Genomic DNA, 18,529 nt, shown 5'->3' with positions numbered 1-18,529 from the left:
CTACAGGAGGGATGTGGAGCTATTGGAGCAGGTCCAGAGGAGGGCCAAGAAGATGATCAAAGGGCTGGAACACTTCTTGTGATGAAAGGTTGAGAACTGGGCTTGTTCAGCCTGGAGAAAAGAAGGCTCTGGAGAGACCTCATTGCAGCATTCCAGTATTTGAGGGGAGTTTATGAACAGAAGGGGGACTGACTTTTTACATGGTTTGATAACAGTAGAAGAAGAAGGAATGACTAGAAACAAAACGAGGGGAGATTTAGGTTAAATGTTAGGAGGAAATTCTTTAAATAGAGTGATGAGTCACAGACACAGATAGCTGTGGGTGCCCCATTGCTGGAGCTGTTCAAGGGCAGGTTGGATGGGTTCCTGGGCAGCCTCATCTAGTGGGCAGCAGCCCTGTCCACAGCAGGGCTTTGGAGCTTGATGATCTTTAAGGTCCCATCCAACCAAACCATGATTTTAAAAGAACTCTCCCCAGTCTTCAGTGCTGAGGTTAAGCCAGCTATAAAAGTGGCTGTGAACGATTGTTGGAAATTGCAGCCATTCTATAGTTTCACTTTCATTTAATAATTCTTAAGTGAATTTTAACCTTTGAAGAGTGGGAAACAGTGGTTCTGCTCTGGAAAAGCTGTGAACCATACATTTAGGCCTGTAATGGACTGGAGTAGATGAAAATACCAGCAAATTCCGTAATTTTTTAAAAATTAATTATTTTATTTTTTTGAGAATATTAGGAAAATGTCTGCCCTTTTCACCATTCTCCTAACCTCTAGTCCTCACCCAGAGCAGCACGTCTGCACAGATATCAGCCCAGTGGGAGCAGCCCCTTTGAGATGTTTACCCTCCTGTTCACTGCAGCCAGTCTTTCTAGTTTCACAGCCTATGCAAGGCTGCAGGCTTCTTTTTTGGTGTCATCCAAGAAACACACCCACCTCTCTCTCTCCAGCCTCATCTTCTGCTTCCCTCAGAGATTCTGCAGCTCCCATGAAGGAATTTCAAGCAATGGTAATGACAAAAACTATCATAGAAATTAGAGATGGGAAAATCTTGCTAGTTCATCCTATCCATCCCCTCACATTCTTGTCCAGCCCAGTTTCTGCAAAATTTTTGCCTACAGAACATTTTCCAGTGTGTTATCCAGTCTGCTGGTGTATGATTTAAGCAATGGGCATCCACTGCTTCCCATGTGAGACTGTTCCATAGACGACTACATTTCTCTGTGTGGAAGAGGTTTCTGAAGCTTTTTTTCCATTCTGCCTGACCTAATTTCTCTAAGCTCTTCCCTTAGTAGCACACTACCCAAATTCTTCCCTTCCTTTGTGCTTACCCTGTTTGTGTTGGCAAATAATTTGTATTTTGTGACGCTTAATACTTAGGTTTAAATCTCAGCAATTATGATCCTGGCTACCTGGGAAAAAGTAATGGTGAAATTAATGTGTTAATTGGCATGTAGAGCATGCAAGACATTGCTAGTAGCACTGCCTCTTTATTATAGTCACTTGACACATTTCATCATAAGGTTTGGCTCTGTTGGTTTTTTTTATTTACTTTGCCAAGCTTGAAGCCAGCATCTACCATCTCACATTTGTTTTGGCTATTTTATTGGGTTCTTTTTGTTTCTAATTTCACTCCAAACCACTTAACTGTTTCTGACAACAAGGGGAATATTTATTAAAAAAAAAAAGAAAACAAAGATGATGTTCTCATTTAAAAAGAGCCCCTTTCAATACTGTCTTCCTTTAGAAGAAATCACACCCTCTCTGTTAGGAAAGCAGCCTTTTCCATATTTTACAAAATCCCCGCCCCATATCTGGCTAAATAACAAGCTGCTGAGTAATTGCAGCTTGAGCCTGCTCAGAAGAAACACGGGGGAAGGACATTTGTTAATTATTTGGGATTTTTTAACAGCAAGCCTGATGGAAACAACAGCACTTGACAAAGGCCCGGGTTGCTCTACACTTGGGCCAAGGGCTGTGGCTGCCTTGCCCCAGCCTGCCTTGGCCCAGGAGGCAGCAGCCATGCTCACAGTGCAGCCGGGCCTGGCAGGCAGCCTGGGGGGACTCAGGCACCCAGAAATCTAGCTGTGAGGAGGGGAGAGAAATACAGAAGGAAAGAGGGAGACGCCCAAGCTCTTTGTGTGCCATCGCCAAAGTACTTCTCGTTTCTGTTTCCACTGAGCGGGGCACTCCCTTCCCCCCAGCTGTGTGGGGAAGCCTGGGTGCCCACGGCTGCGGCCGAGCCCAGACATCCCACACCACAGCTGGGGAAGCACGTGCAAGGGAGTGCTGGACACCAAACCCTCCTTCTTCTCAGAGGCCTTTGAATGGCACCATCAGCTGCCTCCAGTCCTGCCATGGTGTGGGGCTGGGGCCCCAAACTTGTAGCACTCTCGCTCTGTGTCCAGGCCTGGTTCCCACCGCAGTGCACAGGCAGCGTGGGACCATGGAGAGGCGGAGAGGGATCTGACATCCTCATTAAGTCTGGGAAAAAAGAGATGCCCTCAGGCTTGAATCTTGGATAATTACTACGATGTCCAGTAGAGATAAAATGTGGAATTGCAATATTTAGCGCTGTTTATTTCAAAGCAATCTCTGTAACACAACCTCTGCTCAGCTCTCTAAAGAGGGGTGGTTTTATGATTCCCTTTAGACCAGTGTCTCAGCCCTCAGCTCCTCCGACCCATGCTCCCTGCCAGCCCTGCTCTGTTGGGGAAGCTGGCCTGAGGAACTCCCTCATGCCTCCTGGCCACCCAGGTGGCCGTGTCTCCTGCCATGTGGACACCTGATTCATTAATCCTTCCTTTCCCAGTTCTCTCTCCTTTTTTTTTTTTTTTTTTTTTTTTTTTTCCTCCTCTTTGAATGCCGAGGGAAGGAGTTTTTAATAGCTGAAGAACAAAAACACCTCCCACACCTTACCTCAAAAAAGCTAACTCTCTGTCTTACTCATTTTGATTTCCAAACCTCTTCTGCTAGCTCAGAGTCTGCCTTTGAAGCTGCAGTTCCTCAATTACTAGCATGTGAGTATAACTTTAGTAAACCATAGCTTCAATGACCTCCAGGGGACAATCCATGTAAGTAAATAATTCAGATGTGCAATGGAGACCTTAAGCATTTAAGCATTTTCTGATGGATATTTTGAGTAGGCTGAAATGAAGATATAACAAGAGAATTGAATGATTTAAATTCAGGATGTAGTACAAGGACCTCTCCCAAAGTATTTTATTATGTTGGCCCATGACATCAGAGGTGGATATTGGTGGTATGACAGTAGAGGTTGAACCTTCCTGCCAATATTCTGTTCATTTTTTTTTCTGTGAGATAGGTGGCAGCAGAGGGGCATTCTAACAAAATGGAATTTGACATGGAAGTGCTTTTGAATCATATTTGAATTCCTCCGTGCAGAAAAAATTGCACCCTTTGACATTCATCAGCATGTTGAATGTTGATTGAGATCAAACAGTGGATATGAGCACAGTGAGGTGGTAGGTGATTTGTTTCAGCAGTGGCAACACCAGCATGAAAGACAAGCAGTATTCCATATGTCCATGCACAGCTGTCACACCATGGAAAGAAGAACATCTTGATCAGTTCATCTGTGCAAACTGAATGGCAACTATGTTGAAAAATAGTATTTTGTAGCTGAGAATTTGCTCTATCAAATAGCGCTATTGTGTTCTTTGTATCTGTTGTAGCTTCCATAGAAATAAATAGGAGACATTACTTTCAGAGCAACCTTACAAAAAAACTCAGGAGTAGGCTTGAAGGTCTTCATGGTGTCTAGGTCATGCTGGTGCAGGTGAACTGACTGGGTATTCTTGGAGGTTTCCTCTAGCTCTCCATATTCTGATTCACCATACTGCAATAAAGATTTAACAGAGCCGAAAAACATTGTCTTGATGTATTATGATTATTATTGATGTCTTATTTCCATAAATCCAAATGCAATGCCGTTAAATTATGTTTTTTTCTTTTTTTCTTTTTTTTTTTCTTCTGTTTGTTTGACAATAAGATCACCTGCATATTCAACATACTCTCTGAACACACTAACTTTAGATCCTTGGCTTTTGTCATTATCAAAACAGTGTCTCTTTCCCACCAGCTTTATGTTGATTCCAACATCAACAAGAATCAGCTGTGCTGTAGAAGTGTGTCTGTGGGAATGATTGTGAAGGCCCAACTTCATGGTGTAGGGAAACAAGCTATTTTTGAACTATCAGTCTAGCTGTTGCAAAGTGGAATTCAGCACAGCTTAATTTATCCCATTTCTGGACTGAGGTTTATATCCTGCATTGCATTCCATTTTGCTGGAGCAAAATTGTTAGCAACACCCAACTAAAACAAGCACCAAATGTTTACTCCCCATCACTGCCACTGCTTTGACTGCAGTGTAAACGCACCTCTAATGACTTGGCCAATAAGAGGGGAAAATCATGTGTCAGAGCCAAGTACAGAACCAGGAATTTCGGCTGCCAGCCAGTTCATTAGATCACACTGTGTGCCTCTAATGAAATGCATTGATTTGTGACTCCTACAATAGCATTTTTAGGAAATCATTTCACTGGCTATTTATTTGCGTCTTGGAACAGACTGATGAGGTGGGAAAACTGAAGCAGACATGCACTGATTACAAATCAAGAACAAAGTTTTAAGAATGAGGCTAACTAACCATTGGAACAACTTTTCTGAGGATGTAATGGCTTTTCCATCATATCCTATTGCATAGTCAATACTACTTAGCTGTATAAAATATGTGCTATAGCTTCAGCAGGAGCTCTGTTTTTCCCTAGAAATGATTGAATTCTTTGCTTTCTGTTACACAAGAGATCAGACTGTGGTGTTGTACCAGTCCCTCTTGATGACAAAAAATCATGAGGCTGTGGCAGCCGTCGAGTCTGGGTGTTTCTGATTCTTTGCAGGAGGAGACTGAGATCCCATAACTGGTAGATTTAAAACTGGAAAAAAAAAAAAAAAAAATCATAAAGGGGATTACCAAATTGTAAAGACGTACTCTGCAGAAGTGGACACTGATTCTGACACTGACATAAAGTACTGTGATGAAATAGCAAGCTCAGAAGGCCAATGAAACTACAAACTCACAGCATTTCAAAGCATCTGGTAAGATCTCACAGAATGTCTTGACAGTCAAAAAGCAAGAAAGAAGAGAGGTGAGTCCATGCTCCTCTTGTACTTCACTGGGTGTCTCAGAAGAGCTGATGGCATCAGTGATGGATAAATAAGGTGAGCTGTTATACCTACTTGGTAATTTCATATCCTTATAGATACATATAAGATAGTGTCTTCTGCTTGTCTTTTTCTAGTTTGTGGTTGGCTAAATTTGATACAAAGCTTTTTTTTTCTTTCCCCTCTCCTCCCCCCCCTAAATGTATCAAGAATTGTACAAGTTTTAGCACTCTTTGAAGAGCACCCCTCCTTCAGGTAGTCTTATGGTCTTATGTTGCATATCTAGAAATGGAGGCATCTGGAATCTGTAAGTGAATCCTCAAAGTCTGTGTTGATACATTTGACTTTTTGATTTGCTTTCTATGCGTTTTTGAATGTTTCAAACAATAAAGGTTAAACAGAAAAAGATTAACTAAGACTTGCTTAGGGAAAAAAAGAAAAAAAGTACGGTTCTGTTCAAACTAATGGCAAGCTTCTATGTTCATTTTTATGCTTGTTCCAGTTCAATCTTTATGCCTGTTATGCCACAGACGTGCTGTCTAGCAACGTAAGCTGTTCATGTTTAAAAACAGAATTCACCTTTAAATGTGCTTTGACTAAAAAAATGCCTGGTGAGGTCATTCGCAGAGCAAGAGTTAATGCATCATGCAAACAGCTAAATAAAGGTTACAATCTGAGTGGAATTATTCGGAGCTCAGGCAGAAATCTGGCATTTGCAGTCTGTCACTGGCTTTAAGAAGTCTGGCTCGCTCGGTGTCACTGCCGCCCAGACACATCCTGCTGGCTGTGTGGCAGTGAGGGAGGGGACAGCAGAGTTGGACTTCTTCCTGCAAAAACAGCACAAACAGGAGCAGGGGGTGAGTGGTACACGGAAGTGTCATATGTGAAGAATGTGCGGAATGAGGGGTGAGTATGAGCGTGCCTTTGTCCAGGTTCCACAAAGTCACTTTATGGGTGTAAATAGCCATTCTTTCTCCTCTCTTTCTCCTCAGGATGGTTGAAGAACTGATGTCTGGAGAGTGTATGGTCCCTGGTACAGCTGGGATGCAGAGCCGAGTAGAGGGCTATGAAGAGCTGTGTGCCTCTTGGGATCTGCCAGCTAAGTATTGTAATTATTGGGCCCTATCTGGTGAGGGCTTCTTGCCCTTCTTTATCACCAACAACGTTGGGGAGTTAAGGGTGTCACTTTTGGGCAGGATACACCCTAAGTATGTGTGATACAGCTGGGATGAAAATGCACCTCTTCTAAATCCCCAGGCTTTTGTAGATTTGGCAATCTCTACAGAGGTGTTCTGCTGAGATTGTGTCATGTGTTTTGTTCCCTTGTTTTGTTTCTGTAAGGCAAATGCTTGGCTGATTGGACAGGAAACCAACTGCTGTGGGTATTCACTTCAATGGGCAAAGTTGAAACGAGTCACCAGGGACTGGCTACTACTGAGTTCAAAAAGAAAGAGACATCTCAAACCTGTATCAAAGCCAAACTTTGGTGGTGGGAAACATCAGATGCAAAGAAGAGAAAACTGGAAGGCACAGCAGGGGAAGAGACAGATAGAACGATGTTTTCCTGTCCATAATTCATTAGATTTAGGCAAAGCTGGAATGGAGATTTTAAAAAAAAGAATATTTTACTAAGGGAAGTTTGTCTAATGTCAGGAAACATGCTCTTGTGTTGATGTTCTATGAGCTGTGCACAGTAATCTGGGCATGGAAACACTCTGAAAAAGTTAATATGTTACTTGATAAAATGCTGCAAAAAGTATTAGAAAGAATAACTTTGTCCAGGACAGAAGGGGAAGCAAATGATCTGTTGGGCTTCTACATCCATTTCTCTTCTTTCCCCGTTGATTTCAAAAGTCTCTCAGGCTCAGACAATTGAAAGACGAGGATCCACTGCCCAACATCCCCAAGGGAAGGAAAGAGAATGTGTTCATACCAATGAGGGGGGAAAGAAAGAGGAAAAAGAAGGGGAAAAAAAAAGAAGAAAAAAAAAAGCCTGCAAAAACAGAAGGGATAGAAGTCCAAACTTGGGTTCTGCTTCCCCCAGGTTCACACAGGAATAGCAGACTCCTGAAAAGAAGACTAGAGAAAGATTGCCATCTTCTGGAAGGATAAATATCTGCCATTATTCAGGATACTAAATCTGGCATATTTTTAAAGCCATAGCATGTATCTGATAAATTTATTTTTAAATCTGAGCCCATGTCCATAAATCTAAATTGAGGCACATTTCATTAATATATATTCCATGATCCTAGCTTTAGGAACTGATATAGCATCCTGGATTTTAATGAGACTCGTGCTTAAAATTAGAACCTTATGAATGTTAGGAATTATTCATAGTGAAATGAATTTTATTTATTCTTGGGCTTGAAAACCACTTGGGCTTCTTGCTTTGTTTTGTCTTGTTTAAACTGAGCATTAAGAAGCCAAATTTAAGGTCTTCAGATGCAAAGACTAAACAATGAAAAAATACTACTGCTCTTCTTTTAAGAATCAGCTCCTTGAGCAAATTAAGAACATCTGTGTCAAACAGAGCTTTGCTTTTAATCAAAAAGCCCCCAGACAGCTTGTGAAGCACAGAAACATTCAGCATTGCCTTCAGTTAGCCCATCTTAGTGATGATTATCTATATTAGAGGAGCTTAGGCAGTGGCTGGGATGAAAATAACTGTGCAGCCATCAACTGAAGGCATGGAGGGACAGCACTTCTGTAACAGCACTGCCTCTGTGCAGGCTCCTGAGCCCCTGAGCTGTGCAGTCCCCAGAGCTATTGGTACACCTGCGTCTGGTGATGGAAGCATAGGGTGGGAGCAGCACCTCTCTCTCACATTTTTATTCCACGTGGAGCTGCTCTGAGCCCTCTAGCGACTGCTCCTTCTCATGAGAGGTGATGCTACTGTTGCTGCCAAACAAGCTGTAACTAAACCCTCAAGTATCACAGGGCCTTTAAGCTTTCAGGGCAGGAGCTCAGAGGGGACTTTGGGTGAGTGTGAATCTTTCTGTTTCTTTCTAGCTTTCCAAATTCATCTGATGTGAAGCTGCTGGGAGCTGGAATTCCTGGTGAACTTCATGCCTTGGTAAAGCTGCCAGTATGAGGGACACCACCCTTTGAGTACTGCACTTGCTAGACTCACAACTATTTCGCAAAGCTTGTCTGTCACTCAGCACTTGTTCTGCTGAGGGACTCCTTCTTTTCATTACAACTCCCATTGCCCATAGGGAGAGGTGGAGCAACATATATTTAGAGTCTGAAATGCACAGTTCTCAGAGCAAATTCAGTCACATAGGCTATCCTAGCCCCATTTTTAATTTCTCCCCTTTCCGTGATTGGAATCAGGCCAGGAAGACATCCCAAAGATGGGAACTTTGGGTCCTTGTCATCTGCTGAGGCTGTGTGCACAGGAAGGGGCTAATTGGTGCCCAGAGTGTTGATAGTTTGAGCTAAGGTCACTGTCCCCTGCAGCACCAGTCAGAGAGCTGCCATCTCATTCCATTCAAGTTCCCAAACAGCCTCTGCCCAGAGATGGCTTGGAATCCTTCTGTGCTTCACTGAAACTTTTTACTCTGTGAATGCTGCACTTAATCCCAGTCTGCAGCACCAAGCACTTCCCATATAATCTCCCAGAACAGCTGTGCTGTGATTGCATTGTGGATTATAAAATGACCATTTTCCACAAACCAGCTGCTGGCTGGAGGGATAGTGTTTAATAATCATGGGGAGGGAGTGTGCAAGGGAAGAGAGGAGGAGACGAAGGAGAAAGGAGGGTTGAAGCAGTTTGGTTTCTTGGGAAATTTAGAGACAAGTAAAACCGAAGACAAATTGTGAGTTCTATTTCTGTATTACTCCTCCAAATTAACAGGACTTCAAGGACTTGCTAGTAAGGTAAATTCAAATTTCTTTCCTTTTGGGGGTTATCTAGGTACTGTGGTCAGTTACTGTCAGTGTATGACTTCTATGGAGGGAAACATTTCTGAAAATGCTCTTATGAAGATGTTCAGATTTGCTTCTTATCCCCTACAGCCTTGGCATCACTGGTTGAGTTCCTGCTTCTGAATCATTTTCTCTTTTTTTCCCCTTGTCACTGGTTCTGAAATAATATGGCCTTTGACCAACTGTAACAAATCAACTGGAGAGAATATTTCTCCTACTACTGAAGATTTAAATTAGAAAAAAAAATGTTTAGGTGTTTTGTTTGTTGTTTTGTTTTGTTTTGTTTTTGTCAACATTGTGAGTGGAAAGATTATTTTCAATAAAAGTGGGAACAAACTGAAACCTGGTGAAGGAAAGTATAACCAAGAATGAGTGAACAACTGACAAACCACTCTGAAGGTTGGTGGCATCCAATATGCCTCCAGATCACTGATATGCCTCCAGATCACTGAACTCTTTAGTTACCATGTCACTAAGATGGTACCATCTCTGGGATGCAGCATCTCAATTGCTGAAATAAGTGCTCTGAAGGAAGCAAAAGAAGCCAGAACATAAGTCGGTACAGGAATTTCTCATGAACCGAGTATTTTCTTGCCTTTGATGAAGATGTTCTGGTTCAGGCACTGTTTTCTAAGTGATGAGATGCTAATCAAATCTTGCCTTCCAAGCAGTGTTTCAGCAGCATCTCTGTTGGCCACATTTCCAAGCTTGCTGGTTAGCAGAAAAAAGCGCTTCTAACTGACTGCATTGCTTTCATCTGTATTCCTGTAAGACTGTCACAAACAATGCGATTGTTTATTTCTAATTTTTCATAGTATTATCCACAGTATGCTGGGCCTTTCACACACGTTCAACGTTGGATGAATCAACAGAAGTTGTGTGAAGAGGCCAGCAGCAGGCAATGTCTGTACAAACTGAATCTATTCGTGGTCAAATATATTTTGAGAGTCATAAATAGGAAAGGGTGGGAGTATCTGGATGAAGTTGTGCCAAACATAGGGTGTGCCATGTGGGAAGAGGCATGCGTTGATTACATGAAAGTTGGTGTGTGGGTAGATGACATCTAATCAATCTGTGGAGTGATAAGATGGGTACTCAGAAGTCAGTGCAGGGTTTTGCAGGAACCTTAAATCTTAAGCTTCTCTCTGAGAGAGAAAGACCACAGGACCCTGGTACACAAACTGCTTTCAGAATTACTTACTGAGGTGAGCTAAAACTGAGAATAATGTTTGTGACAACATTCATTCTTTAAAAACAAAACAAAACAAAAAACCCCACCATTTTGGCACTTTGTATCAGAGCACTCACACTGTTATCCAACCATTCTATCAAATTTATGATGTGCAGAGCAGTGCTTGCTCAAGTGGGAGGTGCTGCTCTGGGCTTGAACTCAAGCTGCTGGGTGTGGGTAGCTGGGTGTCCTCCTGGGGCAGGCCACTGTTTTGAGTGTAATCTGAGAACATATCCCTGTCGCTCCCCTCCCTAAAATCAGTATCCTATCTCCTCCTTAGGTAAAGGAATTAACAGTGCTTGAAGAAGTGTTTTGGGGTACGTGGCAGAAAGAATTCTTATTTAGCTGAACAAAGTATTTGTCACGTTCCATGCAGTGGAAACACGTGGCATTTGGGGGAAGTTGGTTGATAGCTCTTATCTACTGTCTTTGAGATGGAGCTAACAATCACCTCTCTCATTTTCTGCACAGACACACAGACATACCAGTGCGTTCAGTCCCAGTAGTTCCGCAGGGTCACCCTCTCTTCCCCAGTACACATCTCCAGCATGTGGAGGTCTGAGCTATTGCTCCACTGCTCTGTCTTTTAGGAAAAGGGTCCTTCTTTGCTGGAATGTTGTGAGGAGCGCAGATTGCTTCTCCTATCCATATCCCTTTCCCATGTGCTCCCCCTTGGAAAAGCTAAGGTTTGTGACACTAGATGGCTGATCTGATAGTCCCTCTGTTTCTGTGTTGTAGATGGAGCTGCTGAAGATGTTGCCGTGGCGCCGTGCTTTCCTGGCAGTTATCCTGAACCTGCTGGCACTCAGCCTCTCCACCACCGCCTTGCTCAGCAGCTACTGGTGCACCGGGACCCAGAAAGTGCCCAAGCCTTTGTGTGGGAAGAGCAAAGACTCCAAGTGCATCGGTGTCCCCATGACACCTGATGCAGCTGCTAGCAATGCTTCAGCCCAGGAGGAGGTGCATTACAGCTGGGAGACCGGGGATGACCGCTTTTCCTTCAGATACTTCCACACGGGGATGTGGCTTTCCTGTGAAGAGAGCATGGAAGGGCCAGGTAGTGTCTTGCACAGATGGCCACAGCTTTTTCCCTTGCTTTTACTCCACAGAAGTTCAGAATTGAAAGGTGGAGGCTGACAGCACTTGAGAGAAAAGCCTTCGTTTTCCTTGATGGCACCAACCCTGTGCACTGTCTTTGTACTTCTGTCCTTCACAGAGATGTTTACAGATGGTAGCAAGGCAGAATGCCTGTCTCTGGCATGCCCTTCTATCAGGAACAGGAGCAGTGGAGTGCAGGTGATGGTGACAGTGACTTTGTGGTTGTACCATTCACCCTGATGGGCACTGGAGTGGCCCTCCTTTCCCTTTCCCTGAGCTCCATTCCTACACATAGTTCACTTTATGCTCTACAGGGCACCTCTGTGCATATCCCCTGTGAAATTGAAACAGGGGGATTTTATTTGGTGTTGTCAACTTCCAGTTAACAACTGTGAGGATTACATTTGTTGACATTCTCCTTAAATCACCAAACTGAGGAGATGTATGAAATGAATAGGGATTGGGCTTTTATCAAACAAACAAAAAGCAATAAGAAGAGAAAGAGAAGTCCTGCATTACAGATGCAGAGAAAAGCTTGAGATTATGACCAGAGAGAAATCAAAGGTAGGAGGCAAATTGACCTGAGGATTAGAGACACAGTGTTTTAACTTTTAGTTATTTCTGTGATATTGTGACAGGTCTGACTTGTAATTTTTTACTGTAAACTGGCACTGCAATCTCTGGAGAGCCAGAGGCTGGTCATCCAGCTTGTAATAGATCCCATGCCTTTTTTCGCCCTGAATTTGCTCTTGCCCAGTCCTGCTGCAGTCCTTCTGCAGGAACTGGTGCCACATCAGTACAGGTGGATGCTCCACAGTGCACAAATGCACTTTACAGCCTGGCACATACATCAGGGATCAGAACTGATCCAGAAGGTGGCCATCAGAGAGATGCATAACTAAAGATGCAATGATGAAAGTTACTTTCATCAGGCCCTTTCCACTGAGCCACTGCCCTGCTCTTCAGGTCTACCCAACACAAGTAGAATCATAGAGCTGTTTGAGTTGGAAGGAACCCTTAAAGGTCATCTTGTCTATCTCCCCTTCTCTAACTGACTGACTGTTCTAGTACAGCATTGCTCATTTTCTTATCTGTTGCTGTAAGACTCTGAAAATTAATTTAATGAATAAATACATGCATAGATACATTCATACATAAGGGTGAACAAAAGATAGAAGAGAGGTGGAAGCAGGAACGTACTTGAAAACCTCCTGTCCTAATGAGGGGATTGCTTCATTATGAGCTTTTCCAGATATGCTGTGGAAAGAGATGTGTTTATTTGGGGCTGATTTGGGCTGGAGTGTGTTTCCATGGTGCCTGTGGGAGTGGGAATACGTAATTTGACAGCTTTCTCTGAAAGAACTGTCTGGCCACCAGGCAGTCCTGGAATAACCCCAATGCCTGAAGGAATGCTGAGAGCATATTACATCTGGATTGCACCAGAGCATGGGGTAGTCATAGTCAGCCTCAGTCCCCTGCTTCCTATAAAGTGAGTACTATCTACCCACAGCTGAGGGTCTCTGAAGCAAGCGCAGAGAGAACAACAACTTAAAAAAAAAAACCAACAAGACTTTGATCAGCAACAGGAGCTTGAATTGAATTGAGCTGGAGAAAGGATTTCATTATTCAGGCTAATCTCAGGATCAGCTTTAGATGAGCCATTACTGAATAACCTCATTAAAGTTCTAGGTGAAGTAGCAAGCGGCAAGTTAATGAAGACTGCAGATGGCACTAAACTGGGTAGCATCCTGAGAGCCACGGATGATAGAAGTAATACAGGGATTGGGAGAGATTAGAACTGGGGATAGAAATTAAGAAAATGAGATTCTTACATGAAAAACTGCAGGCTTGTATTCCTGGGAGAAAATACCATGCCAAGTAGAGGACAGGACCCTCACATACAGTGGTGCAGTACACAGCTAAGAAAGACTAAAAGATAATACTGGTGGACCCTTCGTTAATAGTTTGTATCAGGCCTCTATAAAGAGCCAAAGCAAAAACAAACAACATTTGTTCAAATAGTATGCCTAAACTGGGAGGACAGAAGGCTTACTTTCTGTGTGATTCTTTGTCTCAGAAGGGGATCTCGTATCTCTAACGTGAAATATATGGGAAGAGAATTTTTTTGCTTTCTTCTTGGGAAATCAATACTGCAAACTGATTTGTTTGAGGTGAGTGGGAAATGTGTGTCCTCAGAAGAGGTGGGTCTGTAGTCTGTTGTAAGCTACATTTCAATTGCCCTGACCAGCAGACCTCAGAGGCTGGTAATAAGGTGGTGAAGAAGTAGCAGCAGATTTATATATGCAAAGTGTGACAACATTTACAAATTGCTGATTTTTTTCTAGAAGGGCCACCCCTAGTTCTCCCCAGAGATTGCCTTCTCCTACAATGCCCCAGTGAGGGTATGGATGGATGGTCAGAAAGAGATCGAAAGTGAGAAGATCTGGCAAGTAGATTCAAATGACTGTGGCTGTTCAATGAAGAGAGAGGGAGGGAGAGGTGTTCTTTTACCTTCTCCTATACTGTTTTACAAGCTAATATCCTTGTTTTTGTGTTTCAGAGGAGAAATGCCGTAGCTTTATTGAGCTTTCTCCACCAGCAGAGAGAGGTAAGAGCAAATCCCCCTATCTCACCGTAGCTACCCAGTGCACCTCCTTGGGACAAGGGACCTGCAACATTTCTCCTGCGTGAGAACAGTGAGGTGGGTCCCCAAATACTCAGGCCTCGTGGATGCTAACAATAGAAAGATTTCCTCCCAGATGTTTGCCCAAACCACTATCATCTGTGAGGTCAGCAACAGAAACCCCAGGCCTCCTCCCACATGAAGTGGGGTTCGTCTCTTTTAGTAAGTCGTCAAGTTCAGTCTTGTCATCTCATGTAGTCAACAGGGAGGGGACGGACATCACCCAAGGGCATTCCTTCCCTTGTGCTGGATGTTCGCTCAGTGCTGCGGTCTTGAGTTCTGATGGATGCCTCTGGGAGCCCAGTCACTTCCTTGCACTAAGCAATCAGGACATCCATAAGGCACAGTTTGAGTGAAATCCTGCCTCGTCAAATATCAAATTTGGGCTGGAGAGCTGACTGTTCCTGTCACTGTCACATGGTTCAAATTATCCTGGGGATAATGTCAGTACACCTGGATGGGCTGGAACACACACTAGGCAACTACAGCAGACAGAAGGGAAATGAGTGTTTTAGTGGAGATCACCTTCTTTCTCTGTCTTGCTTCCTCTGTCATGTGGCTAAGAATGATGACCTGTTTTTATAAAGCCCTGTGCATTCATAGATGCAGGGTCCGGTACCAGTGTTGCACTGTGCACAGTAACCTCTCATGTTTGTTCTTTTTGAAAAGAGCATTTACACAAATCAAATGATGCTGATGTTACAAGATCATTCTGAAATCACATGGATCTCCATTTTGTCATAAGTGAATAACTTCCCTGCAAAAGGAATTGCTCTTGCATTTACCACAATATGCTCTTTTCACAGGAAGCAATAATTCCTTTTTTTTTTTTTTTTTTTTGCTTCCTCACCTTCTTGTGCTTCTGGCTCTATTGGTTCCAGTGTCTTCCCCAAGCCTGAGAAAATAGACTCATGCAACCAGAATACATCTTTGTAAATATGTTTCTCTCTCCTTACACTCCTCCTACAGCTTCTTGGTTAATTTCAATCCAAATCTCAAAGAAAGCCTTTGTTCTGTAAGACACTGAGGTCTTCAAGATTAATTGGAGTATCAGTATGAGCATGACACTCACAGTATCACAGCTACATCACCTGCTTTCACCCCTTCCTGCACTGTGAGATGATCTAGGCCTCCATAGCAGCCACCAGCATGGGCAGTGAGACCAGCCTGCTTTCACAGGAAAAGCAGTGCGGAGGCTTCTGAGCACTGCTGGTGCCTGTGGCCTCCAGGACACTCTTGGCAGTCTGACCTCTGAAGAAACAGTCTGTGATCTTGCTGCAGCAAGCAAACCAGCTCCTCTGTGCAGGGAATGCAACTCATTAATTCCTGCTTAAAGAGCTGGGTGACTCAGTAGAAATAATGATGTTTGAGGAGAGGAGCTGAGTTAAGTGCCACAGTAATGAGGGTTTCCTTCGCATTGCTTTTCCCCAGTGGAATGACTCCTCTAGGGCCATTAGCAATTGCTAACAGTAGTGCTCCCAGTGCTGCTTCATTTGTCAGATTAATATTTCTTCTTTAGTGAATCGTGTGCTCTTCCAGAGCCCAGCATTACCAAATGTCTTTTCTCATTCTCTTCTATCCCTGCCACACAATGAGCTGGGCTGAGAGCTGTGGTATGACTCAAGTCCCACTGATAAGCCCTGCATGAATGTGCCCACTCTCCATGCAAGCAGCAGAGTGAGTGGTGAATGTAACTGCTCTGGTAAGATATCCCCCATGGCTTTACCTTGCTGTTTATGAATATCACTGGCTTATACAAGGCAGCTGTTTTAGGTCCTCTCAGCTTTTTCAGTGTTGGATCAGCCAAGCCATTTTCCACGACACTTTGTCCCCCTCAGCATCCTTGCTGATGGACTGGGGGATAGTTGTTTTCCCCACCTCCCTTCTCTCCAACAGAATTCCTTTCAGGATTAGGTTGGGAAGGAGGAGTATTCTCCCTTGAAGAAGCCATTTGGTATTGATGTGAGGGGTTTCTGATTCCTGGCAGGAATCCTGTGGCTGTCACTGGGGTCAGAGATGCTGTACATCAGCCTCTTGCTCATCAGCTTCATCCTCCTGATGGTGGAAATGCTGCACACTGGCAATCCTGTCTGTGGACTGAAGCTCAATGCCTTTGCTGCTGTCTCCTCAGTGCTGTCAGGTAAGTGTGTTACTGTGGAACCTGGCAGCAAGACAGGCACATGTGGGCAGAAATAAAAATACACTGACAGCCTTTCTCATTCACTCGCCTCTGTTGATGAGAATCAGAGTGAAAGAAGCAGTAAAAAGCCCCTAAAAATTGTCTAAAAAGAAACAGAATTAATGGGAATTGCAAGGAGATGATGATGTAGGAGCAACCCTGGGGAGGTGGTATAGCAGCTGCTGGCCCTGCACAGCAACAGGAAAGCCGCCTCTCCCACACAAGGCTGAAGCATGCAGCTCTGGCTCCTGCCATATCTTCCTTGTTTTGTTTTTTTGTCTTCTTTACCAGGTCTCCTTGGGATGGTGGCACACATGATGTACAGCCAAGTCTTCCAAGCCACAGTTAATCTGGGACCAGAGGACTGGAGGCCACACACGTGGGACTACGGCTGGGCTTTCTAGTACGTGAGCTTTGCAACCACCCTCACTTCCCTGGGCTGTGGGTCTTCAGACATGCTACACCTTGTCCAAACCCTCCTCCTTTCTTGACCCTTTGTGTTTCCAAAGACATGGTTCTCCTACTGTTCAATCTCCTCATCCCCTGCTTTAACAAATAGTTGCTGAGTTACTTAAGTGAGTAGGTACCAAGAACTGGTAAAACAATGGAGACACACCTAAACAGGTGCCTTCTGACTTGTTGACTAATCAATCAGACTTGCCTCTATGCTTGTTTGCCCTATTTAGTCTCAGTTCTTCCCTGTGTGCAGAGGCCACTGCCACACCTGTGATGTTGCTCTCAAAAACACCTTGCTTTTCTGCAGTTTAAATAAATTTGCATGTTGGTTTGACATCTTCACTGAGCAAAGTCCAAAAGGTCTGTACCTGTAGCATCAAGACTAGACATGTGGCTCAGGATTTCTTTCTCCAAAGGCTGAAGAAGCTAACCCCAGCTGATACACAATAGCTGCCTTGAAAAACATTTTGGTGAAGTTATTTGAGTTTACTAGTCTGACATCTTTTGTCTTTCTATAGTTCATGTTCATGATCAGCAGCTTCTACCTGACAAACCAGCGCACCATGGTGCATGCAGTTCAATTCTTTGTCTGGCTTTTCATGGCATGTGTTGTTCTTGTTTCTCTCCTGCAGCATGGCCTGGACTTCTTTCACCTGTTGCATGGCTTCTGCTGTCACCACTCTCAACACCTACACGAAGACAGTGCTGGAGTTCAAACGCAACCACATCAAGGGCTATGATCTGAGCTTCAAGGATCAGCCTCAGCACCACCAGTACTTCATACAGCAGCAAATAAGCAGCTATTATGGGTCTCGAGACAAACCCCTCCATTCAGTGTCCGAGGGAGTTGATTTCTACTCTGAGCTGCAGAAGAAAGTGCTGCAGCGGGAACCAGAGCTGGACCTGGATGAGGTCTTGGGACAGACAATTGGAGAAGATCAGTGTTAGGGATGAACGCACAGGGGCTGAACAGTGGGGTTTGGGAAGCAAAAAGCTCTGAACCAAACACTAACACCACTGTTAGCAAGTTCCTGGGGAGCTCTTCCTTCCTCTAATGTTCAGGGGGTGAGAAGAAGAAAAGTCAGGCACTGGAACAGGGCAACAGCAGTGCCAAGAGGAGGCAAGGTAGGTCCTCTCTGATCACAGCTGAAGGGTTTCTTCAGCTGGGAAGGATGAAACTGGGGGTAAATGTCATTGGTGCCATCTGTATCCAAGCGTCAGACAAAACTGAGGCAGGTGCCCTAATCCCAACAGCACTGCATTAAGGAAAAGATAGACTCAGCCCAACCCAGCTGGCAAATTGCACTGCTGGGCCTCTTTGGGTGGAGCCACATTGCCATTCCAGCAACCTCTTTGGTTCAGTGCTAAGATGTAGGGCATAGGTGCTCATACTGAGTTGCTGTAGTCCTCCCTGAAGATCCCATTCACTCTTCATTTGCAGGCCCAGTCTCCTGTCCCACCCCCAGATTAAAAGTGCTGCTGGAGTAGAAATGGGAGGTTGCTTTCAAACATCTCCTTCTTTCTCATCTGAAAAGGCTCCTATATGCACTCTCCTTGCTTTGCCCCCTCCAGCTCCCACTCTGAGATACTTTCCTGTCTGACTTTCTATTGTGCTTCTCCACATCCTTTAAGAATCCTAGGATGAACTTCTGCTTTTTTGTTTCTCTTCACTTGTCCCTTTTCCCCTTAGTGTAAAAATACAACCAACAGTCCCCAAATCAAGCAAACTCATCATCCCTCAAAGGCGAAATGGTGGTTCACATGACACACAC

At 44.0% G+C, this 18,529-nt stretch overlaps 1 protein-coding gene across 4 annotated transcripts; it reads left to right on the top strand.

Moving 5' to 3' along the window:
- Nucleotides 1-4,961: 4,961 nt before the first annotated feature.
- Nucleotides 4,962-18,406, top strand: GSG1 (germ cell associated 1). Of its 4 annotated transcripts, none has more exons than XM_090141056.1 (8): nucleotides 4,962-5,237; nucleotides 6,173-6,288; nucleotides 8,193-8,256; nucleotides 11,080-11,398; nucleotides 14,000-14,047; nucleotides 16,110-16,262; nucleotides 16,593-16,704; nucleotides 17,390-18,406. In XM_090141056.1, exons 4-8 carry the CDS (start codon nucleotides 11,080-11,082, stop codon nucleotides 17,703-17,705), a joined length of 948 nt encoding a protein of 315 aa, XP_089997182.1. In that variant the 5' UTR covers nucleotides 4,962-5,237; nucleotides 6,173-6,288; nucleotides 8,193-8,256; the 3' UTR covers nucleotides 17,706-18,406. The 4 variants fall into 4 exon arrangements, with proteins under 4 accessions (XP_089997182.1, XP_089997174.1, XP_089997168.1 ...); XM_090141048.1 differs by lacking the exon at nucleotides 4,962-5,237 and adding an exon at nucleotides 5,707-6,086; XM_090141042.1 differs by lacking the exons at nucleotides 4,962-5,237; nucleotides 6,173-6,288; nucleotides 8,193-8,256 and adding an exon at nucleotides 8,757-9,062.
- The last annotated feature ends 123 nt before the right edge of the window (nucleotides 18,407-18,529 follow it).

This window comes from Phasianus colchicus, chromosome 1 (assembly GCF_987193195.1).
Source record: "Phasianus colchicus chromosome 1, bPhaCol1.hap1.1, whole genome shotgun sequence".
Taxonomy (NCBI): domain Eukaryota; kingdom Metazoa; phylum Chordata; class Aves; order Galliformes; family Phasianidae; genus Phasianus; species Phasianus colchicus.
The sequence above is the reverse complement of the archived record's forward strand: the minus strand, read 5'-3'. Positions and strand labels throughout refer to the sequence as shown.